The 10,639-nt window shown below is 59.6% G+C and overlaps 1 protein-coding gene across 1 annotated transcript; it reads right to left on the bottom strand.

The window, feature by feature from the left end:
* Positions 1-4,457: 4,457 nt before the first annotated feature.
* LRRC3 (leucine rich repeat containing 3) lies at positions 4,458-9,681 on the bottom strand. Its single transcript, XM_061423195.1, has 3 exons — positions 9,506-9,681; positions 5,504-8,833; positions 4,458-5,440 (listed from the first exon to the last, which is right to left on the bottom strand). Exon 2 carries the CDS (start codon positions 8,695-8,697, stop codon positions 7,915-7,917), a length of 783 nt encoding a protein of 260 aa, XP_061279179.1. The 5' UTR covers positions 8,698-8,833; positions 9,506-9,681; the 3' UTR covers positions 4,458-5,440; positions 5,504-7,914.
* Between the last annotated feature and the right edge of the window lie 958 nt (positions 9,682-10,639).

The raw sequence follows: 10,639 nt of genomic DNA, 5'->3' as shown, positions 1-10,639 counted from the left end.
TTTTGCTAATTGTACACATATGCGGAACCACCCTCAACAAAGCCAGGAGCATTTCCACCCCCCAGGAGTCTCCTGTGCCCCTTCCGGTCACCCCCTCGCACACACACACACACACACACACACACACACATGATCTGCTTTCTGTCTCCAGAAGCCCTGCCCGCCACCGGCATCGCTCCCATGGCACCGTGAAGGGCACTGTCTGTGTCCGTCTCTCAGCTTAGCGCTTCTGACACTCATACAAGCTGTCGCACCTGCAGGCTCTCTGCTTTGTTTGCAGCTTTTTGCCATTTGCTCGTGGCTTCAGTCCGTCGTATCAATAGCCCATCGCCCTTCCTATTTATCTGCTGTGGGGTTGTTTCTGTTTGGGGCTGCTCTAAACATCACTGGATAATTTGTGTGCACAGGTGTTTATTTCCCTTGGAAAACATCTGGGAGCAGGGGCCATTGGGTAAGTGATGGCTGCGCTTTGTAACAGACCTCCAAGCAATTCTCCAGCTTGGGGACCTGCTTCCACGTCTATAATTCCCATAATAACAAAGAAGCTCTCAGACCAGCTGCCCGCGGGGTATTTAGCACGGGACCCTCGAGCCCTCAGATGATAATCACGGATGTGCCCAGCAGCCTGGTGGCACCACTGTTTGTATGTCAAAGTCCAGCCAGTCCTGGCCTCTGTGGTGAGAGCAAAGGGCAGAGAGACAGGATGTGAGAAAGACAAAGGGTGATGCCCCGTGGACAGTCTCTCTGTTGATAGAACCTACTAGAATCAGCACGAGAACTTTGTGAGCTCATTTGACCATTAAAGGCGTATAAGAATCTGAGCCCACCCTACCTGTCTTACTTCATTTCCGTGGAGAGAGGACAGCAGACCAGCACCACTTGTGTGTTTACAAAACCACAGAAGCCCCCGCCTTAGATTTGTGTCTCTGGGACAGAATTATCACGCACTCAGTGGCTTAAAACAACAGGGACTGCACTGCCTCGCAGTCCTGGAGTCAGGGGTCCCTCCCAGGTGTCACTGGGCCAAAGTCAAGGTGAAGGCAGGGCTGGCCCTTCTGGGGCTCCAGGAGTGAATGTTCCCTCCTTTTCCAGCTTCTAGAAGTGCCCACATCCTGGGGTCTCAGTACCTCCCCCGCCTCCAAGGCCGCAGGGGGCAGTGGAGTCTCCTTCACCTGCCCTCTCTCTGAATTGCTCCCTGTGCCTTCCCTTCCACCAAACGGTGCAAAACAGACTTAAATTGGTGAGTCGCACCCACAGTGCCGCAAGCCAACGTCACAGCCACAGGCACTCCAGGGCCAGCTGCGGTGACCAGGACCTGCGCGGGTCCTTCTCCTTCTCTTGGGGCTGCTAAACAGTTAAAATCTAAGCGAAGCAGTTCTGTTTACAAGTTACTGGTGTGGAAAACCTCACTCTTGACGTCCTGATCACTGTGACACCCAGACTGACTGGCTCTGATTCCAAGGTGACTTCTCAGCCTGGGGCAAGGACGGGAGGTTGGTGCTTGATCCAGTGGTCCCTGGGAGAACACTACGCCCAGGGGAGCCTGGCGGGGAACTGGGCCTGTCTGACCGTATGCAGGGCTGCCCTCTGGCAGCGCCACTCTCCACGGCTGGTGACCATCTTGCAGGGACAGCAGGACCCAGGCCTTCCAGCCAGGCAAAGTCCACTCTGGCTAGTGCCAGAGGTGGGTGCAGGGGAATGCCAGCTGAGCTGAGCAGCAGGGTCTTAAGTGCTCTGGGGAGCAGAATGGTGGGTGCCCACCCAAGGGGACCCCCTCCAGCTCACCCATGTGGGTGAAGGGGCTGCCCTGGTGGGGCCTGGCAGGGGCAGCAGCTTGGAGCTGTGCCAAGCGGCCTGAGTGCCCACCCTGCACACCATTTCAGAAGACAGGCCCCTGAGAGAATTCCAGCACGGAGGTTACCCTGCCCAGAGAAGTCTCCGGGCCTCATTGCTGACCTGCTGAGGGTCTGAGTGAGTGGGGGGTGGGGCGGCGTGAAGCAGGGAGGGTACAAAGACAGGGTGAGCATTCTCATGGGCTCTCTGCCCCAGGCTGACAGGGTGCTGGGAGCCGATGTGACTTGATGAGATAAGGGACTTTCAACAGGTGACAGACAGTTCAGCGTCCTCTGTTCTGAGAGCTACATACCTGCTACAACCATAAGTCTGGCGACTGTGGTCATCGAGTCTTGACATAAATGCATTTTCCTTCAGGGTTTTCTCAGCATCTTAACTGCTCCCATGTCACTGCCTGGCTGTGGAGGCCTCATAGGCGTCTCCTGGACGTCTCTCTGCCGTCCACTGCTGCCCGGCAACCTGGTCACAGCCCCACTGAGCGTTCAGCAGCTCGACAGCCTTGGGAAAGTCCTTTCAGTGCTCCAGGCCTTGGCTGCCCCGTCCATTAGGGAGGGTCGGCTGCTAACGTGGGCTCCTGAGTCAGCTCCCAGCCCAGCGGCCCCTCTCCCTGCATCTCTCTGCAAAGCCTGCTTCCGCAGCCCTTCCTCCGAAGGCCCCTCTCCTCTGACAGCTGCTGGTCTCACAGGGAAGGTCAGCCATGGGCTTGTCTCTCTGGGGAACTGTCTCCAGTCTCCCTTTGCACAGAACCCCAGATGGGCACAGGGCTGCTTCTGACTGCAAAGCTACCCCCGCAATGCCCTCTGTGGCCAGTGCTGTCACCACGGGTACAGATGTAGACCCTGGCAGGCCTGGGTCCCAGCAGGGGCTTCCCCTCTCCTGGCCAGCGCAGCTGCCGGCAGGGAGGGGACCCGCAAGGCCGCTGACTCTGGCCCTTCTCCAAACCAGGGCGAAACCCAGGATTCGCTTCTTTGTTTTGACAACACTCCAGGGCCCAAGTGAGAACTTCCAGGCCTGGGTGTCAGAAGGCCTGGATTCCAGCTCCACTCTGCCCACAAGCCAACTCCTGTGTCTGTCATTTCTTTCCCTGGACCTTGGAATCTTGGGTTTCTTGTCTGAAAATAGAAGTATTACCGACCGTGCCAGGGCCTGGTGGGAATTCCCTGAGGCGCCCTGCCTGGCAGTACCCGCCGCCCACATGCCTTTGCAGCCACTGCCCCCTCCCAGCAGGCAGCCTGCCCAGGGTGCCCTCTGGGGCCTGAGTGCTGATTTCCACACACGGTTCCTACAAGGCTGTGTGGCTTGGCCACTGCTGAGACTGGACCTCACCCCGTCAGTCAGCACGTTCTCCGTAGTGGCCCCCCCATGTACAGCCCCGCCATGCCCGGCCTACCTTCACACACTCTGGACTGGGCGCCCACCCAGAGGCCTTTCCTCCAAGCTGGGTCCAAGCTGCTGCCCCCTGAAGAGCCTTCCCTCCTGACACATGGCCTCCTCCTCTTGACCCCGCCCCTACCCCCAGCCTGCACTCGGGAAGCCCCCACATCTGCCCCCAGGGCCCCAGGTTAGGGGCTGACAAGTCCTGCCGTCCCTCCCCAGCATGTGTTCAGGAGTGTGTGTGCATGTTTGCACAGCGTAGGTGCACGGTGGGCACGTGTGTGGTGTTGGGGGGCGGGGGGCCATGGAGGCTGGCAGACTGACTTCCCGTCCCGCTGCAGCCCCCACACTTAGGCCCTTCATCTGGAGGGTGCCTTCTGGCCAACGTGTGAGGTGAGTTCCTGAGGTCACTCCTGGCCACCCGTGTAAGGCAGGGAGCACCCGCTGACCCCAAGGAGCAGGGCTCAGTGACGATGAGCAGGGTGAGACTGGCCGTCTGCTCTGGGCACACTGGCCGCTCTCAAACTGGGGAGACTGTTTGAGAAGCTGCTGTAACAAAGGACCCACATTCAGCAGCCTAAAGAGCACGAATTTGTTTTCTCAAAATTCTGGAGGTCAGAGGCTGACATGGGTCTTCCTGGGCTAAACCAAGGTATGTGGGGCCACTTCCTCCCAGAGGCTCCAGAGAACACCCCGTCCTCGCCTCTCCCAGCTTCCTGGGCACCTGCACCCCCCACACTCCTCGCTGCTGCCCATCCCTGATCTTCGCAGGCTCCCAGGACCGGGGCCTGGATGTCTTTAGGGCCACTGTTCCCTCAGAACCAGCCTGAAGTAGGGATGATATGAAAGTAGAACCTGCTTGCTGGGTGCCCATGGTGCTCCCGAGGGACCCCAGAAGCAGTGCCAGCAGCCTCCCTGGGCAGGAGGGAGGATCCTGGTTGTAGCTGCTGTCAAGGGCCTTGAAGTAGACTCTCCCGTAGGCAACCTCAAGCCTCCATCATGACGTCAGCTGGCTCACAAAATTCCTAAAGCCTGACAACTGGCCATCACAAGCCAGTCCAGCTGTACAGGCAAGCCCAGCACCCACCGCACCCCATCCTGACCCGGCTCTTCCAGCCCTCGGCTCAGCTCGTGGGGCTGGCGGCTCCAGGACTTGGTGAGGTTGGCGTGAGGGCAGGTCAGACCTGGTGGGGTCACCGAGCTGCAACAACAGAGTCCACTCCAGCAGACATGAGCTCAGAGGTTTATTTAGGGTTCAAAGACAATGGGGAGGACAATGAATAGAATCAGGTTTGGGGCCAAGCTTCCAGGTAACCACCACAGGCTCCTGCCAAGAGTCCAGACCATTCCACCTCCTCCATGGTCCACTGGGCCTGCTCTCCAGAACTCAGGCCAGGATCCTGGAGAACCCGCTGCAAGGGAGCCCGGGGAGTGCCGGGCAGGCAGGTGGCCAGCAGGGCAGGTGCACAGTGCCGCCCCAGGACGGTGCTCTGGGAGTGCCCCAGGCCTGTGCCCACCATTGCTGCTGTGCCCACCAGAGGTCCCGGAAAGGTGGCTCCATGCCAGGGACAGCCTGTGTCCCAGTGGCTCTGCTGTGGGCTCACAGTACACCTGCTCATCCCCAACTGCTGGACCACCCGAAAGAGCCTGGGGTCCCAAAGTCCAAAGAGGACTGTCAGGGCTCATCAGGAGGCTGCGAGTGTGGGGATCCCTGCCTAGGGTCAGGGTCAAGGTCAAGGGTGGGGCTCTGGTTTCCAAGGGGACTGTCCATGCTGAGGCCGGGGACCAAGCCAGCATGAAGTCCCACCCCAGTCCAGAGTGGTGGGCAAGAGGACCGGGCTCCCGGGGGGCTGCTCCTCCCCTTTCCTCTGCCCTTAGGCCTCCCAGAATCAAGACCCCAACTCCTGTGAGAAGGAAGACAGGCCCAGCTGAGGTGGCTGTTGGGCCAGTCTGCTCATGCCATCCTCAGCCGCATAAACTCCCCTGAAATCATCCCGCCCTGACCCCCAGACCCTGTGAAGAGCTGCTTCCCAAGGAAGGAGGGGCTTGGTGGACAGGGCTGAGCAGGGTTGTATGCAGATGGCTCTTTGTGGACTGACTGTGACGAAAGCTGGGGTCCACCCACACCCCACAAGGGCTGCTGCCTCCCTGCCACCTGACTGAGGCCCCCCCTTTGCCATGTCCCCACCACTATCAACCCTGGTCCCCTCGACTGGGCTGGCTGAACCCTGGCCTCTGCAGAACTAGGAGACAGGCAGATGCTTGCTCAGGGTACTGAGGTGGGGGTGGGAGGCCAGTCCGAGGGCCCATGGAGGTGGTGGGGTGTCGAGGCTCACACATGGCAGCAAGAGACGCTGGGTGTCATCTGCAGGAGTCCCTTAAGGAGGAGAGGGACAAACAGAGAAACAAGGGGGCAAGGGGCGAGGGGAGGGCTGGGTTCCCAGGAGAGCCCAGGGCCAACAGGCGCTCCGGCGAGCAGGAAGGAGTTTCCGCTCCTGGAGGTGGGATCCTAGTGGTCTTGGGAGGGAGGTACCCTCTGCCAGGAGACTGCACGAAGGCTGAGAAGCCCAGAAAGGCCAGGAGGGCCTGGTAGCCCCCTGCTGCTGGGCTCAGGACAAGAGGGAGAGGGCCCTTCTGGGGTGTTCTGGAGTCCTGGCCCCACTTCCTCTTCCCAGCTGTGTGGACAAGAGCCAGCAGGCCCACACCTGGGGGAAAGCTGACAGGACACTGGGCGCCGGGCAGCAGCAAAGGGTGAGGGAAAGCCCTGCATGTGCCCCGTGTGTCCCCAGAAGAGCAGCTGGGGGCATGAGGCTCTGGGCTGCTTCCAGGTGAGAGCAGCAAGGAAAGGGCCTGGAGGTGCCCAGGCTGACTGGCCCCTGCAGCACCTGAGCCGAGGCAGCAGGACCCTGACATCTGTCCCCACCTCCATCCAGGCCTCAATTCCCTCTCTCCCCCTGACCCAGGGACCCAGGGTCACGTCCACAAACCTGTGGGGTGACGAGCTCCTTGTGTGGCAGGACCCCTCCCCGCTGTGTGCACCCCGGGATGGATGCGGGAGGGGGCCCAATTCACCCACGGAGCCTGTGTCCCCCGGTCAGTCGGCCCACACTCACCTACACCCATGGCGTCTGTCCCACAGGTGGACTGGCGCCCAGGCTGGCTTCTCGGCTTTAGCGGTCACCGGAAGAGTGGGCAGGCCATCAGTTTCCTGAGGATTGGGGTCATTCGGAGCACCGTCTGAGCCCTGCCCTCCACCCCGCACCCTAGTGTGCAGCGGGCAGAGAGGTGCCCACCCCACGCTCAGCATGGAGCCCCCTGTTCACACGGTGCTCGCTGTGCCCCCAGCAAGGGCAGGCGGGGTGCTGGGGTGTGGACGAAGGTTGGCATCTGCTGGTCATTTCTTTAACGCACCACAACTAAAAAGTCATGACCTTGCTCAGATGTGCTTTTCAGGTTTCTGCTGCTGCTTCTGGTCCCTCGGCTGCGGGCACCGCGTCTCTGCATCCACGCGTAAATGTGCTTTCCGTGGCCAGTCATGCGACGCTTTCCCAGTACAGACCTTCATACACCTTTGCCCTTCCTGTCCTTTATACCTCAGATCCACGAGCAGTGTACCCGTAGTTTGCTCACCCTCAAAATATCTGAAGTAGTTTAAAATATAAACACTCATACAAAAAGGCCGTTAAAAAATAAAACTGGAAAGACAGAGTTGGGGTTCGTAGGTGGAGGTAAGGTCTACCCTGAACATGAATCAGATAGGAAAACCGAGCAGTAAAGTCGCTCTGAGATTCCTGGCAGCAAAGCTGAGAAGGAGAGAGAGAGTTCCTGTTCCTGGAGAGAGGAAGCAGCCCGCCTTGAAGCATCAGACATTGGTCCTCCCTTTGGCTCTTGACCACTGGAAAGGAGCTGCTTCGGCGAGTAGAAAAGCAAGGCACGTGGCGACCCCCGATAATGGGCTCCCTGGCGGGACACAGCCCGCAGGGCAGGAGTCGGGCAGGGCTACCCTTGTCTGGCTGCTGACACGGCTTCCCGTGAGCCTCGCTGGACCTGTCTCAGGTTCTCTCCGTGGTTTAGTTATTTTGGGGGGTTTTGATTTTTTTTTTTTTCCTTCTCGCTGGACTGAACTTTGGTACGTGTTACTCTTAACAAACACTCTGAGAATAAACAAGAGTTGTTCAAAGGTTACACGTTCCACTTACCTCTCTAGAAAAACCTGGTCTCTACCACTTGGCTCTGCAGGGAGTCTGTGGTCAGATCTGTTTGGGACATACTGGGGAAGCAGAGGCAAACCAGCTCCACAGTGTAGATGACCCGAACCTTCAACTGACAAGCTGCACCCCACCTCCTTGGGGAGCCTCACTCACAGGCAGGCCCTCTTTTGTCCCTGAATGCTTGTCCACCCTATGGGCACCCCGTGGGACAGGCTCCCAGAGTGGAAGGAACACATTAGATGGACTGCCTGGCTTTACGTCCTGAGTGGACCACTTCTTGCCCCAGACCTCCCATTTCTCTGAGCCCGTTTCCGCATCCATCAGTGTGTCAGGTGGATAAACTGCTGGACCTGAAGGAAAATGCTCTGTGGGAGTGGAGCACTGGGCAGAAGCAGCCACATCACCACCTCCCTGAGGGACACCGGGGGCAGAGCCAGTCCCATCTGCCACGGCAGCAGCAGGAAGCGGGTGGGCACTAGGGCACAGAGCTGGTGGGGTCCTTGGACATGGGGGTGCTGGGCAGGGACTTGAGGTACTCCAGGTGCCTCCTGGCATCCTCCTGGTTCTGCCGCACGTAGTACACAACGTAGGTGATCACCATGGCGAACCAGCCGAACATGGTGACCAGCATGGCCACATCGGTGGTCTTGTGGTGGACACTGCAGAAGCTGACGCCAGAGTCGAGGGCCTGGATCAGTGGCTTCCCCACGTACTCCTCCTGCACCGAGGTGTGGCAGGCGATCTCGTCCACTGAGTCGGGGTCCAGCTTCAGCTCCCACAGGGCCTCTTGCAGGGCGCACTCGCAGTGCAGCGGGTTGTGCGCCAGGCGGATCTTGGCGCTGAGCTTGCCCAGCGCGTCCTTGGGGATCCTCCGGAGGCGGTTGTGAGATAGGTCCAGCAGCCGCAGGCCCCCGGCGAGGCCTGAAAAGGCGGCGGGGCCGATGGTCTCGATGGCGTTCTGTGACAGGTCCAGCTCTCTCAGCTGGTGCAGGTGCTGGAAGGCCCCGTTGGGGATGCGGGCGATCTTGTTGGCATCAAGCTTCAGGAGCACAGTGTCTGCGGGGATGTCCCTGGGGACCTCCTGCAGGCCCCTCGCACTGCAGTGGACAGCCACCGCCCCCGCGTGGTCAGGGCACTGGCAGTTTTGTGGGCAAGAGGCACCTAGCCTCAGGCAGAAGAGCAGGAGCAGGCAGGGCCCTCCTGCAGGGACCGGCAGGGAGGAGGGGCTTTGCCTGCCTGTTGGGCCCATGCTGACCATCTGGGGACAGACAGGATGCTGCTGTCACTCAGGGCTGCAGGTTACACGCTGCCCCATGGCCTGGTCGTCGCTGTGCAAGGACCATCGCGTAGATGTAAACTCTCTTCCCTCACATGCCCGGTGTCCTCTTTTGGCTCTAAAAGAGAGGAGCAATCAGCATTGCTGGCCGTGGTTCATCTGGGGACCTGAGGGCACACTCTGACTTCCAGACACTCTTGACCAGAGGGGGTCCCTGTGATTTACCGCCTCCACCCTGCCCTGGACACACCCACCGCACACCCTTGGGGGGAGTCTATGGCTTGGACAGCACCCGGTATCGGGAGTCCACTCCTTTCTAGCAGCTCAAGGCTGGAAAGCAGGAAGACTGGGGCTGCAGGGCTTTCTTAAGAAACTGGAATGTACGGGTGATGGTTGGCGGCGCCTGAGAACCAGGCAAGCAGTCTCATCGCCTTGGGGCTAGGCTGCTGTCAGAAGAAGCTCAGCACTTTGCTAATCGTGACAATGCCTCTGACAATTATTAATATTAAAGCTCTTCTCTATCGGTCCTATAGGGAACAACTACCCGCCCGGGCGCCTTTTATTTCAATTATGTTTGAAAAAGAGAAAATGAGAAAAGAGAAAAGCCAAGCCCTGGGCGTGGAGTGGCGGGGCCGCGCGGGGCCTGGGCAGGCGGGGCTCGGGCCCCGGGGACCCCGGATATCGGACATAGGGACTCCCGGGCCCCAGACCCTAGGGACCCCCGGGATTCCAGGGAGGAGGATGGACGGGGGCAGGGTGTCCAAGCTCTGGGGTAGGGCGGGGCCTTTACCTGCGCGGCCTCGACAGGAGACTGCTGTGCTTGAGGATCTCTGCCGCTCGGAGCCGACCCAGCGCCACGCCCGAGAGCGGCCGCTATCCCGAGGCCTGAGCCCACGTCCGCGGCCGCTCGGGAGACACGCGGCTCGGCCTGAGCTCGTGGGGCGGTGCCTGCGGGCGAGAGGCGGGTGGGGCGGGCCTGGGCGGGGTCTGAGGGCGGAGCTGTGGTACGGGGCGGGGCCTGGACGACGCGGGGCCTGAGACTTAGGGGCGGGGCACGGGCGGAGCCTGTGTGCAGGACGCTGCCTGGACAACGCGAGTCGTAAAGGCGAGGGGCGGAGCCTTGGGCGGGGCCTGGGGGCGGGGCCTGTGGGAAGGCGTGGAGCGGACCTGGGAGCAGGGTTTTAGATGGGAGTGTGTCTCTTGGGATCTGGGCGGGGCCGTGGGGGCGATAGAGCCCCGCCCCTGCCCAAGTCCAACCCCGTCCCTGGCCCCCAGGTTGGGGGCCATGAAGGCGGTGGAAGGGATAATGTGATCGGGGATGGAGGTGCCAGCAGGGAGGTTGGAGACCCTTGGGTCAGTGCGACCCTGCTGAGCCTCCCTCGCAGGTCTGGTGCCAGCGGCAGCCAAAGCGTTAATGGGGTTAGGCCTCAGTCCCCCTGAGTCTCTTTCTGCCTAACCCCCATATCCCCACTCCCACCCCTCCTCCCCGCGTCTTAGGGACCTTGCATGGACATTCCGAGGAGCGTAGAGAATGCGGGGATCGAGCCTTTTAAACTCGACCTGAGCCATTCTTAGGGATTTTTTTTTAATGACAACTTGATTGTGGTGTAATTGTTATACGATCAAACACATATTCAAACTTGATACGTTTTGACGTTTGTATACACCCGTGAAACCATCACCACAAAATACTCCAAAATTTCACCTTTTCAATCCATCCCCTCTGATGCCCATCACCAGGCAAGCACAGACCGACTCTGTCACTACATCAGTTTGCATTTCCTGTAATTTATATAAATGGAATCGTAGATTCTTTCACTCAGAGTGATTACTTTGGGTTCTCCGGATGCTGGTGCATTTATCAGTGGTTATTCCTTTTAGTGCTGAGTAATGAGGCATTGCATGAATGTTCCACAGTTTGTGT

This window comes from Bos javanicus, chromosome 1 (assembly GCF_032452875.1).
Source record: "Bos javanicus breed banteng chromosome 1, ARS-OSU_banteng_1.0, whole genome shotgun sequence".
NCBI classification, from domain to species: domain Eukaryota; kingdom Metazoa; phylum Chordata; class Mammalia; order Artiodactyla; family Bovidae; genus Bos; species Bos javanicus.
The sequence above is the reverse complement of the archived record's forward strand: the minus strand, read 5'-3'. Positions and strand labels throughout refer to the sequence as shown.